Genomic DNA, 15,637 nt, shown 5'->3' with positions numbered 1-15,637 from the left:
AGGTATTTTATAATGTGTTATTTTATTTACCTATAACTTGTATTTTACAATGTGTTACATTGTTTATTGACATATTATAGTTGATCAATTGTATAGAAGGTGTCAATTATGGCATCAACTTTATCCATGGGAAAGATTTAAAGTTTGTATTATTTTTGATCTATAAGAAGTATGTAAACTGGCTTGATGTAACTTACGAAAGTTCGATATACAAAAAGGTTAAATAAATAAATAAATAAATAAATAAAATATTTGAATGTCATAAATAGCTCTTTTTGTTTTTCTGCTGCACCAGCTGCAGATACCCACTGAATTAGTACCCTGGCCACATTCCATATTCTAATATCGGTGGGAGGAGCATAATCAACTATGAGGGCTCTCCTATTGGTCAGAGGCTGTAGGATGTAGCACAAACAGCCTGGAGAGCAATTCTGTTGGTCAAAGTCTGAGGAAGTGAAAGCAGTTGGGAGAGCTCTTCTGTTGATGAGAGGCTATGGAAAGGGGGCACAGCTGGAAGAACATTTCTGTTGGTTAATAACACTCCCCCCCTTTCCCCGTAGTTCCCTGGGGATGCTACGTACCACATTGCTGTCGTGTGCCTCATGGCTCATAGTGAGCTGTATTACGAACCATGCTGCGTTTCGCAGGATGAAGGCGGTGATCAGGTTCCAGTGAATGATATTCCTGAGGCATCGTATACTCCTGGTGAACACACAAAGGGGTTGAAAGCAATTAGACACCCTGCTGGCAGTCAGCATACTCAAGCACCTCCAGAATGAAATGCCTCATGTAACTGCAGCAGCTTCTAGTGGCAGGATGTCAGAAATGCAGTAGAGAAATTTGACAGAGTTCCTTTATGTCTGGGTCTGGTGGAGGCATAAGCAGTTTAACTTTCACATTTCTACATGTGGCTAGGATTGCAGAGGGCAGAGGGACATTCCTAGTGTAAATATTGAGTGCCCAGTTAGTCCTGGGTTGACTCCTCTCCTATTGCATGCTGGGTTTGGTGGTGCATTTTCACTATGTTTGTTTATTTCTTACAATTTTATACCACCTATTCAATACAGTCCCTGAGTAGTGAACAGATTTAAATCTATAAATATACTGTAATATATAAATACAAGCAGGATAAAGCAATAAGATTAAGAAACTAGAATAAACTAATTATAGTTATGGATAACAAATCAAAGCATAATTATAGACTTGCCAGAGGTATAAAACATAGAATAAAAAAAAATTCACTGTCATCTTTCCTCTCCCAAGATTTCCCTGAGAGTTTCGGATGTGAGATTCCACCGGGTCCCAGAGCCGCTCATCCATTCACTTCTCTCTGTGCTACTGGCCTGCCCAATGCACGTTCAAAGCCCTGCACTACTCATTGCACAGATAAGCTCGATTCTATGCATTGCTGGTGCTGTTACCCCTTTCTCAGAGCCCTCTCCCTATGCACAAGCTGCCAGAGCCCATCAGTGCTAGCTGGCACCTTTTTCCCTCGACTCTGCTTCCTGGTGAGAGATCACCCCTCCCAGATGAACCAAAGCTCTCTCTGCTTTTGTTCTCGTCTCCCACTAAATTCATTTACTACTCAAATACCAGCTCAGTGAGAGGGTTTTTACCCTTAACAACAGGAGGTGGCAGGGCTGTGAAGCTGAACACCAAGAAAGCGTAATTATAAAACAATTAGAGGCACTCTGCAGGACCTTATTTCTTTTTATAAAATAGGAACTGCGCTGTTAAAAATATTTGGTAGATGCCATTTTCTGTCTGGATGTTGACTGATTTTTGCCCCTCCTTCCCCTCTCTCTTCTGCACAGTTACCAGAAATATATTTATTTTAATTAAAGGGGTTTCTAACCCGTCCTAGTCACAAAAGTTCAAGATGGTGTACAACAGAAAGGACCATAAAAATTAAAATGCAAGAGAACACAAATACCCAACATGAGCTGCTCCTAGTACATAGATCTCCCTAAGAACGTGGCTGAATGCACTTAAGTACCTACCTCCTGAAAGGTTGATGAACATTACAAGAAGGATCAAAATGCAAGAGATTAAATATCTGCGTTAAATGGAAATGTCTGCTTAAACAGAAGTGTTTTTAGTCGCTTTCTAAAGGTCTGAGTGCATGTTGTCATCTATTAACGGTCTCTGTCTGCCCCTCTGTCTCCCTTGAGCAGTTACTGTATTTGTTTATAGATGGGCTTGTCTCTCAGATATATATTATGTATTTTTCTCCTCAGAGGAGCATGTGTTGGAGGCACAGAGAATTAAAGTGGCTTGCCCAAGGTCACATAGAGAGATGCTTAAGGTCATACAGTGAGTCAATGGCAGAGCTGGGATTAAGACTTATGAATCCCAGAAGTTTTTGCTGCTTTCACTCCACCCTTTTATCTTATTCTTATTTATTTATTTTACTTATTTAACAGATTTTTTATACCGACATTAAAATACACATCATATCGGTTTACATTGTAACAGCAGGTAGAAAGTACATTGAACAGGGGCGGGGAGTGGACAACCAGAAAACAAGAGTTAGAAGGGCTCCAACCGAGAGCCAGAAGGCTTAACTGAGAGAAGGGGGAGGGGGCAAAGAGGAGGAGAAATATTTACAAGTGCTAGGGGGGGGGGATTGAGGGAAAAATGGAATTATTTACATGGCTGTGGGGAGGGAGGTGATTGAAGCTGGGGAGAATGGGGGTAATGGGGGTAATGTTCAGATGCAATTTGATCAATCTTGTCACACAGGTTGCCATGTGCAATGTTGTTCTGGAAGTGAGCATGGGAGACCTATCTGCATGCATAATTCAGAACCAGGCCCAAGAAAGCTGATAATAACAGCACGATGCACCATGTGGTGCTGTGGGCCAAGCAATTTCCTTTTGCATTTCTCATTTTTGAAAAATCATTCAACAAAGATAGTTCTGAAAATGTGATTTTGTCTCTGTGATGGGTGGAGACCACCAACAGGCTCAGGAAATCTGAAGGAGAAAAAAAAAGAGGAGGGAGACTCATTCTTACAAAGGACCCAAGTGCCACAGCATCACTGCCAGGTTACTGATCATGATTTTACAGTCTTGGTTGTTGGAGTAAGGCTAAACCTAGGATGCTTTCTGCCTGCTCAGAAAACTATAAAACAATTGCTTTAGTAGATAAATAAAAAATACAGTCCCTCTTTCTTTCTCTATAATACATGCATAATATTTTCAGGTGCACTAAAGGACATGCACACATATAGAAAAGCCATAAGAGCACTAGATACGTCTAGTAATGAATCTGATTATCTCAGACGAATACGGGTTGGTAGATGCACTGAAAAAAGTTTTGCACTAACTCCACAAATGAGAAGGAGAGGGAAGATAAGCCATAACAAGTCTACTGAAGATCAATTTGAGAACATGGTGGGTGAAGAATATGTTTCTGGAGAGACTATCAGGAAAATTCTACCTGAGTTTAACCTGACTTAAATCATGAGGACCAGAAGAGCTGAACCCAGGTCCGATAAGAGTATCATAGTAATATGGTTGATGTCAGTGGAAGAGGAATATTTGACCCACCTGGTCTTTCTGGATATGCTTGCATAAGCCCGTACTAGCTAAGGAGATCTCCCAGCTGTCAGCTGTACGGGTTTGATTGTCTGAAGGGATATTGCGCCTTATCTTATCCCAAATCGGTTTTTGCCTTCTCCTTTCCTGGGTCCTTTACCATTCTGCAAAAATGAACATACAGATTTCTATACCTAACCAACCCCCAGGACCCAATTTCTTCTTCTCACTCCTGTTGCTATCATGGCTTTGGTTTCCAGGCATCCACCATCTTTTCAGTAAAGATGCATTTCCTTAAATTTCCTCTGAGAGAGGGCCATGGAACTGAGAAAACCTGTTGCATTAATACTCACTATTATATGGTTCTGGTAGCTGTGTTGATCCTGTAAATAAGTGAATCCTTTACAGCTCATGGTACCTTTTTATTGTACCAGTCCAAACATGTTGCAGTACATGAGCTTTTGAGACCACATAGATCCTTTCTGCAGTGCCACACAGGAGGCAGCATTTGTAGGTCTGCCAAGTTTTATATATTTATTGAGTGATGTTTATTTTACATTATGTTTTAAGATTATTACATGTATTTATGACTTTATAATTTTATTTTATTTTTGAATTATGTGAATTTTCATTTCAAATATTTTTCAGTTATGTATTGATTTGTTGAATATGTGTTGACATATCTTGTAATAAATTCTGTACTTTGTGTATTATTTATTGTAACCTGCCAAGTACATTGGACTAAGCAGGCTAGAAATCTGCTTTAAAAAACCCCAAAACAAAATAAAATAGAAAATACAGATGTAAAGGAGAAAACCTAAACATAGGAGGCTGATTTACTCCATAAAGGAAGAGATGATCATTGCAAATGGCTTTAACTCTCATTAGAGGTTTGCAATAAGTGAAGTTTCTCAGGAATCGGCATTGGATCCAGACACTATTCAGCCTGTACAGCAGCAACCCCAGAAAACAGTACAGGGAACTAGGCATCAGAGATCTGCAGATGGCACCTAACAGGAAGTCACTGAAATTTACTAGTGAACTGGTTGCCCATTCAAACCATTCCTTAACAAATTGAGGAGGTCATTCATCAAATTGCATTAGGGCCTTAATTCCCATGATAAATGTTGCATCATGAAATGTGTATGCAAATTTATTCAAGTGGGAGGAGTTTGGGCAGAGTAAATGGAAATGAGGGCTGTTTAACATTGAGTGCAATAACGTATCGCACGCTATTGTGAGATTTAATAACGGAAATAACTACACCTTTTTTCTTGGGATTATGCTTACAATATCTGTGTGCTTCAACTGAAATGGGATTTATAGCAAATCCCATTTCAGGGGCGGAGGGGAGAGGGAGGGAGAGCGCGCCTCTGTAGAGGCCCACTGATTTTTTAATTCTTTATACCACTGTAAGAGGGGACATTATGAACTTGGTGTTACGATCCCCCCTGTTGCTGTGCTACAGGTGGTATCTCACCTTCCACTGGAGGCCGCTTCGAAGCCAGGGCCTCGCATGTGTTCAATCCAGGACTTGCTCCATGGCCTGAGAGGCCTAGCTGTTCCTGAGGCCTGCCTGTGGCTTGCTTGGCTGTTTGGACTTCCTGGTTTCCGGCCATGCCCTTTTGCTTAGGGGCTGGCCCACAGCTCTCTACCCCAGTTATAGGGCCAGCAAGGGGCGGTCTTGGCAAACTCCTCCCAGGGAGTTACCCACTTCAGCTGTATAAAAGGACTTCCTCTTTAGTTCCAGTTTGCCTTTGGATTGAGTACTACAGTCGTCTGTACCTCTGCCTTGATCCAGGTCGTCTGTGCCTTGATGGCTCCCTGTCCAGTGTCTCTGCCTTGATGTCTGTTCCTGAACCCATGCCTGATCCAGTTCCTGCCGTTCCTACCTGCTTGAGGCTGCCAGGAGTGCAGCAACCTTTCCTGCTTGAGGCTGCCAGGAGTGCAGCAATCTTTCCCTGCTTTGGCTGCCAGGAGTGCAACAACCCACCGCTTCCTCTTCCCTGTGCGTGTCACGCTCCCGCGTTTGTGGGACAGGGTGGTCCGTGACCAGTCCAGCCGTGCTGGCTGTGTAGGGCGCCTTGAGAGACAGTGCCCATGTCTTGCTTCAACCCTTGCCCTGATGTCTTCAACGTCTTGCTTCAGCCTGTCTTGGATGTCTTGCTTCAGCCCCCGTCTGACGTCTTCTGTGTAAGGACTCTGTCTGCCCTCACCTCTGTCCGGCCTGCCGCCCATTGCTATACCCAGCGGCAGGTCCGAAAGGGCCAGGAACAGTCGGAGGACCGTTCATCAATCAACATCCCCATGTTGGTTGCCATGGGCGTGCAGGTCCGGCTGAGGGTCAGACTCCACTCCTTACTCCCTGCTCCTGTACCCGCCTGGCTCACCATGCCTGCTCGGCTCACCTCCCACGGTGTGGCTTGGGGCTCCCTAAATCTTGCCGTGGCCCAAGGGCTCACCCCCCGCTTGAGACGACCGTGCTCCGCGCACGCTCGTAACACTCAGGGTGAGGTTTGTGTGGTAGTTGGGGTTTAGGGGGCAGTTTTACATGCACAGTCATACATATAGACAGCACAGTTACCATCAGTGAAGATTCAATGTGATTTGGAGTGACAAAAGGTGAAAGAAGAGTAGATTTGTTCCATGTTCTCTCTACCTATCTTGATGCACTCTCTACCTAGCTGCAACCAAGATAGGTAGAGAGAACATGGAACAAATCTTCTCTTCTTTCACCTTTCGTCACTCCAAATCACATTGAATCTTCACTGATGGTAACTGTGCTATTTGTATGTATGACTGTGCATGTTAAACTGCCCCCAAAACCCAACTCACCCCACAAATCTTACCCCAAGTTACTAGTACCCCCTCTTAGGGGGTCATTTATCAAAGGCTTTTCGCATGTGATATCATGCAAATTAGGGGGAGGAGTCGGGCAGGGAGGGGGCAGAGTTGGAGGTGTCTTTGCTGCCGGCGATAATGTTAGTAGCGCGCCGAATAGCACCACCATTCACGGTGGCGCTATTCTGTGCGAAAGCCAGCGCACAGCCGTGGTGCAAAGGCTGCGGGCTTTTGCAGGCCCACCTCCCTTTGCCCCCCATTTTCGCAGGATTCATCATTCCTAAAGTGGTATAAATAGTGAACTTTTTGGTAAGCTTCTACAGAGTCTATCTCTCTTTCTCTTTCTCTCTCTCTCTCGCTCTTGCCAGCAGCAGCTCAAAATGCAATAAAAGCCTGTCTGGGCACTTCTCAGTTTGAATAGCTTTTTTTGTTTTATCGTGGGCGCTATTCTTGCAATATTTATCGCAAAATAATGAATCTAAGCCTAAGTGCCGTGTTGTGTACCTGAGAAAACAAAATCACGACACTATTTAAAAGACCAAACAAACTAGGTGCTAAATCTTTAAAACCAACTCAAGAAGACACTTATTTACCCAAGGGGTCATTGGTATAAGGAATAAGATACTTGAAGTAGCGATGATTGCAGAGCTACTGTGCTACCTTGGAAGTGAAGCTGGGATTGAAAACTCGTTCCAGCAAATGGGTTCACGGAATATCTGACCTGGGTTTCTGATGATGGCCATAAGCTTCCTTTCAGCTAAGGCAGTCGATTGTCTTTGTAACTTCCATAAATGGTGACTTTGCAGAGGATTTGAGTCCTTCACAGCAGATCATATTGCTACCAAAACTCTGTACTTCAAGCTGCAATAGCCAGTATTGATGTAGAAGAGTTGAGTGCTCCTTTATCATATTTACCATGAAGTAACAGACTCGGTAGAATGGTCGAGTGCTCCTATATCATATCTACCATGAAATAACAGTGACTCTGTGGAAGAGTTGAGTGCTCTTTTATCATATTTACCATGAAGTAACAGACTCGGTAGAATGGTCGAGTGCTCCTATATCATATCTACCATGAAATAACAGTGACTCTGTAGAAGAGTTGAGTGCTCCTTTATCATATTTACCATGAAGTAACAGACTCGGTAGAATGGTCGAGTGCTCCTATATCATATCTACCATGAAATAACAGTGACTCTGTAGAAGAGTTGAGTGCTCCTTTATCATATTTACCATGAAGTAACAGACTCGGTAGAATGGTCGAGTGCTCCTATATCATATCTACCATGAAATAACAGTGACTCTGTAGAAGAGTTGAGTGCTCCTTTATCATATTTACCATGAAGTAACAGACTCGGTAGAATGGTCGAGTGCTCCTATATCGTATCTACCATGAAATAACAGTGACTCTGTAGAAGAGCTGAGTGCTTTTATATCCTATCTACTATGAAATATCAGTGACTCTGCGGAAGGGTTGAGTGTTCCTGTATCATATCTACCATGATGCTTGTGAAAGACATTAGCACTTTGCTTAAACCGGCTGCTTCCTGTCCTCGGCACTGGTAGGAAAATCCGATGTATTCATATTTATTCCATTTGCATGGAGCTACAAATCCCAGACAGAACATTCAGCAGCTGCTGGCTTTGCAGATTTACTTTTGAACTTTCTTTAATGCAGTGCCTGATACTGACATAGCACAATAAAGTTGATGAATATGATCTGTATCATGGCTGAAGCCAGCACAAAAAGGAAAGGGATGGGGAGGAGGTTCAGGGGATCTTCCTGGGCTTGATCATAATTTCTAGCCCTCTTTCAATATAGTTGAAGTTTTGCCCATATTGTTTATATTAGTTTATTTTTATAGAGGTGATTTGAATGCTCCCATCCTCCATCTTATGTGAAAGGAGGATTTGCTTACCTGAAAAAGTCAAATCAGGCAATCAATACAAGTGATTAAACTGCAGAAGAAGTGAGTGTGACTGATGAATCCTAATAAACAGTATTCCAGTACACTTTTGGTTTAATAAACAAATAGAAAAATCAGTTTTGTGCATTTTGTGGCTGAGTGCTGTCATCCTTGCATTAGCCCAATATATTCCTAAGTGGTATTTATCGGTGTGCCCTGTCCTGCACACACAGCTTCTCGGATGGAGGCACTGCCAAAGCTCCATTCTCTAATTAATCCTGTCTTCACAAGACACACAACCTCTTAAAACCCAGGGCCCCTTTCAATAATTAAATGTGGCCACGGGTCAAGATGATTAAGAAGATCTGAAATTGTGGCTGCCCAGCACACCAGAAAAAGGGAGGGTTGGTTACCCCTTAGAGACACTGTTTGGATTTATTCCGACAGAAGCATTACCCTGAAGATTATCTTCCTGAATTCTCCATCACTGTTGGATCCCCTTTTTTACAGGCAAGACAAGGGTAAAAAAAAAAAAAAAAAAATCAACCATGTAGAATGATGTCAAGAAAATGGACTGCATCTTGTAATTGTGTGGTGTTAATAAAAAGTAATAGAGTCAAAGAAAGGCAGAGGATTTTTTTTTTGGGGGGGGGGGGGGGGGGGAGTGGGTGGGTAGAATCAGTTAATGGAACCTTAAAAGATCGGGTCAGAACTGGCCGGGCTACTCATTGCCAATGAGTATTTCAGGGACAGCATAAAATTACCTTCTATTGTGGAATTCTCTCTCTCCTTAGAGGTGCAGTAACGCCAATTGTCAAGACTTCACTCTTGGACACTGCCCATGTGTGCATCTTTCATGTATGTTCATAATTCAGTTACCTTAAGAATTAAAATCTATCTCCAGTGGAGAAATAACTTGGCATTCAGGCTGCAAATTCAAGAGTTTGATAGCTGAAATATCAAAAGGGGTTCAAGTCTGTAGGAGGAAGTCACTGTCCAGGGTGGGAGGGGATTGTGAGAGAAGCCCATTTTTTCTTGAGATATTTGAATTATGAATGTACATGAAAGAAGTGCGAATAGACAGTAGCTGGGTTGGTGCTGCTGCTCGCAAGCTTCAGACTGGTGCTAATTCAACTCCTTTTTTTTTTTGGGGTCTGTCACCCCTCGTCCAAGATATGTGCATATATTTCTCATTGGATGGGATAAGTTTTCCAGGCCCTTGCGTTCTGTGCTTTGCAGCTGCCTCTGGTGTTTTCAGGGCCTGCATTCTGCTGGAGTCCAGGCCATTGGCCACCCTGGGCAAGAAAGAAATCCCCTCATGTTTGGTAAAATAAAATTTGCCAGTTTTCCCCACTGGATGTCTCCATAAAGCTCTCCTCCCAAATATTTCCATCAGGCGAGCGGGGTTTCTTCCAACTGAGTTTGGAATCATTGGCACAATTGCTTTTAGGGGTGTCCACCTTCCCCTAACCTGAAAAGCCACTGCCTTACATAACTTCTCCGATTTCTCTTTACCTTACGAACCCTCCTGTGCAGGAAATATTGACGTGTAAGTGGCAGGGTGGCGATAATGCTGCTTTTGACTTGAACAAGGCACTAATTAGCTGCTCCCCGGTGAGGGGATTGGCAGGGAGCACACCTTGAGCCCTTGCCCCTTGTTCTGAGAATCGCTTCCACAGGCTGAATTTTTCCATGTTCCAAAAAAAGAAAACTAATGAATGACATGGAGCTATCATTTTTCCTCACCTGCTAATTTTGCCAGAAGATGTAGCATCACTTTTCAAAATAGTGCGTGCATCCTTTATTTTGGGCAGGTGAGAGAGACACATGCACAGAGACACACACAGACAGGAGAGCTATTCAGAAGTGAGACATACACATGGACACAGAGAGAGAGAGAGAGAGAGACATACAGACATAAACAAAGAGCTAAGGAAAGAAGCAGAGACACGCAGAAGAGATACAGAGAGAGACATGCACAGATGTAGAGATGCACATGAGAGAAAGATGCAGAGATATGCATACACACTCATGAAGAGACACACACAGAAGGAGAAACACAAAGATAAAGAGCGAGACCGTTGTTACCCCTTTATTACTTTGGCAACAGATGTGCAAAACTGTCAAGCCAATAAAGTATCTTGAATCTGAACATCCGTGGGATACACAGAAGAAAAAAGAGACACCCAGTGAGACAGGTACACAAAGAAAGAAAGAGAATGAAAAACAAAAGAGATCTTAAACTGAAGAAGAGAACAGATACTAAAATACATGCACACTCCTCTTCTTCATTCCTCCATGCTTTAAGCCCTGCTGGATGCTCTCTCTCTCTCTCTATGTGAGGAATCCGTTCACTCACGGTGCTGTACGTGAGAGGCAGCAGCTATGGAGTCGTGCAACCAAATGGGTCACAACTAGAGGGTAGCAAGAATGGGAGGAAAGTTCAGGACCATCCAGAGGAGAAGATTAAAAGACAAGCCAGGGACTAGCAAAACCAAATTTCAATACTTCATTTGAGAGAACAAAGAAAATCAATAAAAATCTTCTTTCAGTCCTGCGGACATATCGGTGTGTAGCTGGACATCTCCAGGCTGGCTCATGGCAACACCATGGTCACCTACCGTTTGACTCCAAAAATTCAAAACTCTAAAACATAGCCCTCCAGTGGGAAAACAGTCTGTCCTTGTCACAACAAAGAACCATCTCATGCCCAAATTGTTGCTATTTCCATGGTATTCACTTTATTGTGAGTAGAACTTGTGGTAGGTACCGGTAACTAACTAAAGAAGAAATAATCTATTTATATCCATTCAATATCAGCTGCATCAAGCATGACTTCTCCTCTTCTGCTTCAGGGCTTGAATTTTCAAAGCAAGTTCTGCCTGTAGCGTAACTTCCATTAGGCATGTGAAAGTACATGCCGACTGTACCCAACCACGCAAACTCATACAATTATCTTCTAGGAGGCAGACACCCAGTTCGTGCCTTCTTAAATGTTGTTCTGGAACAGCAGGTATCAACCAGAGAAAAGGGGTGCTCCTTCCCTTCAAAATAATGACCAGGGAGCTCCTGTCCAGGAAATGACGCCAGAGAGGTTGAGCGACTGGAAAACTTGGAAGAAAGTCCTGTCCACAGCAGCATCAGAATATTAAACCTTGGTGCCCTGGGCCAGACCGTCTCCGATGGATCATATTCATGGCATGAGCAAGGATTCAGCTGAGCTCCAGCCATAAACGCGATTTAAGTACCTTCCACTTCTCCAACCTGGATCTTCTCCTTTCCCTCTTCACTAGATTACCCCCAACTCTCTCTATACAACCTGTTGGTATAGTTCATATCAAACTCATTCCCTAAGGGTGACTGGATTATATCGCTCCCTGCTTTATAGGATGGCTTCGCTTTTCGTAAGGCAAAGGGGCATTACAGTGTTTAAAGTTTTGAAAGTGACTTCTAGTTCGCCACTACCAAAACTCTAAGGGGTAGATTTTCAAACCAGCACGTGAGCGTGCATGTGCACACGCTACCCAGTGCACACGCATGTGCGCCCAGTTTTATAAATTGCACACACCGTCACATGCAAGTTATAAAATCAGGGGTCGGTGTGCGCAAGGGGGGGCACAATTGTGCACCTTGCGTGCTCTGAGCTGCGCTGCCTTCTCCTGAAATCAGAGCGGCCTCGGAGGGAACTTCCCCACCCCACCTTCCTTTCCCTTCCCCTACCTCCCCCGCCCTTTCCCCCCTACCTTTTTCTTCTTGTTTTTTCTGTTTTAAAACTTACTTCAGCCCTCGGGCTGAAGTAAGTTGCGCGCGCCGGTCGACTGCTGGTGCGCGATCCCCAGCACAGCAGCAAATGGCCACTGTGCTGGGAGCCTCTGACCCTGCCCTGCCCCCCCCCCCCCCGCCCCTTTTTGCAAGCCCCGGGACTTACACGCGTCCCGAGGCTTTACGCCCGGCGCACGTCATTGTGTTTTCAAACATAGCTGCTGGAATGGGATGCTCAGATTATGCAGCTGCTCGGATACTTGGATCCTCACTGTGGGATGAAGAAAGATTTTGCATGAGGCCAGCCCTCAGGAGTTGATTCTGGCCTGGGATTCTTCCAGTTTGCTTCCCCAGTTGGTTGTTCAACCGTTTTGTTTTTTTTCCAGAGGTGGGACCTGACTCAGCTCAGCACCATCAGAGCGCACTTCCCCCGTTGCTGCTAGGGCTGCCAACTGACCCTGTTTCGGTTTGTCTTAGGTTTCCGCACTGCATGCTGGCGTACTTCTGATTTCTCTAAGAAGAGCGAAGACCACGAGTCCATGAGCAGAATGGGGTAAAACCCAGAATGGGATAAGCCAGATGTTGCCACCACAGGTTCTAGCACAAATGCACCATGAGTTCCCAGTGGGATGGACCGTGGCGAGCAGGCCCTCCTGTCCCCAGGCCATCGGATCCTAGGGTGGACAGGTTTCCTGCTTTATACAGGTCAGCCCTGGTTTAAAAAATAAAAGAAAGCATTGCTATGCCCCGTATAAGCAAGAAGAGTGTGCAGAACGGACCTGTTTTCAATCTGGCAGTACACAGGAAAAGGACACCTATGGTAAGATCTGATGTAAAAATGGAGGGGAGTGCATTATTATCCCCCTCCCCCTCATCTTCCCTTCTGCTCCTTCCAGGATCCTCTTTATCTCCCCTTGGATTCTTCTCTCTCCCCTTCCCCACCTCCATCCTCCTTTCCTTAGGGTCCCCTCTCAGCTGGAGCACAGCACCAGGGGCAGAGCAGGAGCAGACCAGGAATGGCTCTTCCTCCCCCCTTGTGTGCATTGCCTTTGTAGTCAGAGAGCGCAGAAGGGGGGGGAGGAGTGGCAGCTGCAGAGACGGGGGAGGGGGGGGGGGGAGGTGATGGAAAGTTGGTGATGTTTGGTTCAGCTTTTACCAAGGGGATGCCCTGTAATGCTGGGGAGGCGTCAGCAGCCGTGCAGCAGGTTGAGCTCCACCATGCGACTGCTCCCTTGCATGTGTGTTTTGCGGTTCTTGTAGATCTCTGCGCGCTGTTAGATAAGTGACCACAGATGTTTCCGTTCGATAGCCACTGTGTCCTCTGTACTGCTGCAATTTTTAAGCGCACTATGCAGAGTCAGGTTAAGAGTATGGGCACATTAAGATATGTCCATAAATTCTCTGACCCAGAGGGCACAGTCAATGTTTTACTCCATTAGCAGAAATAATGAAGCCTGGGGAAAGGCCAAGAGGGCTCAGCCATGTTTCTTTTTTCAATCAAGTTCCTTATAACCACATCCCTGGTTAAACTGGCAGACATGCACAGTCTTATCAGGTCCTATTTTCCAATCAGCAAACAGATATCTCTATGTAGTTATCCCTAGAAAGGTGAAAAAGACATTGTGCAACTGTAGCTGGAGGGCTCAGGGCATGGAAATACAGAGCCTGTCACCTCTAGGACTGGGGGGCTCAGGGGAGGGGCACAGGGATACAGAGCCTGCCACCTCTAGGACTGGAGAGCACAAGGGAGGGGCACAGGGATACAGAGCCTGTCACCTCTAGGACTGGGGGGCTCAGGGGAGGGGCACAGGGATACAGAGCCTGTCACCTCTAGGGCTGGAGGGCTCAGGGGAGGGGCACAGGGATACAGAGCCTGTCACCTCTAGGACTGGGGGGCTCAGGGGAGAGGCACAGGGATACAGAGCCTGCCACCTCTAGGACTGGAGAGCACAAGGGAGGGGCACAGGGATACAGAGCCTGTCACCTCTAGGACTGGGGGGCTCAGGGGAGGGGCACAGGGATACAGAGCCTGTCACCTCTAGGACTGGAGGGCTCAGGGGAGGGGCACAGGGATACAGAGCCTGTCACCTCTAGGACTGGAGAACACAGGGGAGGGGCACAGGGATACAGAGCCTGTCACCTCTAGGACTGGGGGGCTCAGGGGAGGGGCACAGGGATACAGAGCCTGTCACTTCTAGGACTGGAGGGCTCAGGGGAGGAGCACAGGGATACAGAGCCTGTCACCTCTAGGACTGGAGAGCACAAGGGAGGGGCACAGGGATACAGAGCCTGTCACCTCTAGGACTGGGGGGCTCAGGGGAGGGGCACAGGGATACAGAGCCTGCCACCTCTAGGACTGGAGGGCACAGGAATGGGCACAGGGATACAGAGCCTGCCACCTCTAGGACTGGAGGGCGCAGGCGAGGGGCACAGGAATACAGAGCCTGTCACCTCTAGGACTGGAGGGCGCAGGCGAGGGGCACAGGGATACAGAGCCTGTCACCTCTAGGACTGGAGGGCTCAGGGGAGGGGCACAGGGATACGGAGCCTGTCACCTCTAGGACTGGAGGGCTCAGGGGAGGGGCACAGGGATACGGAGCCTGTCACCTCTAGGACTGGAGGGCTCAGGGGAGGGGCACAGGGATACAGAGCCTGTCACCTCTAGGACTGGAGGGCTCAGGGGAGGGGCACAGGGATACAGAGCCTGTCACCTCTAGGACTGGAGGGCGCAGGCGAGGGGCACAGGGATACAGAGCCTGTCACCTCTAGGACTGGAGGGCTCAGGGGATGGGCACAGGGATACAGAGCCTGTCACCTCTAGGACTGGAGGGCTCAGGGGATGGGCACAGGGATACAGAGCCTGTCGCCTCTAGGACTGGAGGGCTCAGGGGATGGGCACAGGGATACAGAGCCTGTCACCTCTAGGACTGGAGGGCTCAGGGGAGGGGCACAGGGATACGGAGCCTGTCACCTCTAGGACTGGAGGGCTCAGGGGATGGGCACAGGGATACGGAGCCTGTCACCTCTAGGACTGGAGGGCTCAGGGGAGGGACACAGGGATACAGAGCCTGCCACCTCTAGGACTGGAGGGCTCAGGGGATGGGCACAGGGATACAGAGCCTGTCACCTCTAGGACTGGAGGGCTCAGGGGATGGGCACAGGGATACAGAGCCTGTCACCTCTAGGACTGGAGGGCTCAGGGGAGGGGCACAGGGATACGGAGCCTGTCACCTCTAGGACTGGGGGAAGGGGCTGCAAAGGTAGAAAGTCTGAACTAGATGACAAATGTTTTTATGTGAAGACCAAAGCATTTGCCCTTTATGAATTAGTCATTTTATAGAGCTGGAAAGGAGTTTGTGTCCCAAAGGAGGGCAGACTGCACCAATAACACTGAAGGGGAGGGGGGGGGGGGGGGTGATTTAGCATAAGAATAATGGCTCCTCTATGATTTCAGCTTCCCTGAACTCTGCGATTTACCCTCTGCCATTTTAAGTGACCTGCGACGAGACTTTTAAATGCTTTTCCTAAAGGAAGATTATTTATTGGGGCTGCGATAGATTCAAGTCTGAAGATTGCATTTCATCTCAT

At 46.3% G+C, this 15,637-nt stretch overlaps 1 protein-coding gene across 1 annotated transcript in view; it reads right to left on the bottom strand.

The window, feature by feature from the left end:
• Positions 1–15,637, bottom strand: part of LOC115073633 (corticotropin-releasing factor receptor 1-like) — a 246,210-nt gene that overhangs the window by 163,582 nt on the left and 66,991 nt on the right. Inside the window, 1 exon segment of the mRNA XM_029572234.1 lies at positions 582–702. Within this exon segment, the coding sequence (XP_029428094.1) occupies positions 582–702 (121 nt within the window).

The sequence above is a fragment of the Rhinatrema bivittatum genome, chromosome 12, assembly GCF_901001135.1.
Source record: "Rhinatrema bivittatum chromosome 12, aRhiBiv1.1, whole genome shotgun sequence".
In the NCBI taxonomy this organism is placed as follows: Eukaryota; Metazoa; Chordata; class Amphibia; order Gymnophiona; family Rhinatrematidae; genus Rhinatrema; species Rhinatrema bivittatum.
This window is presented reverse-complemented; position numbering and strand designations above follow the sequence as displayed.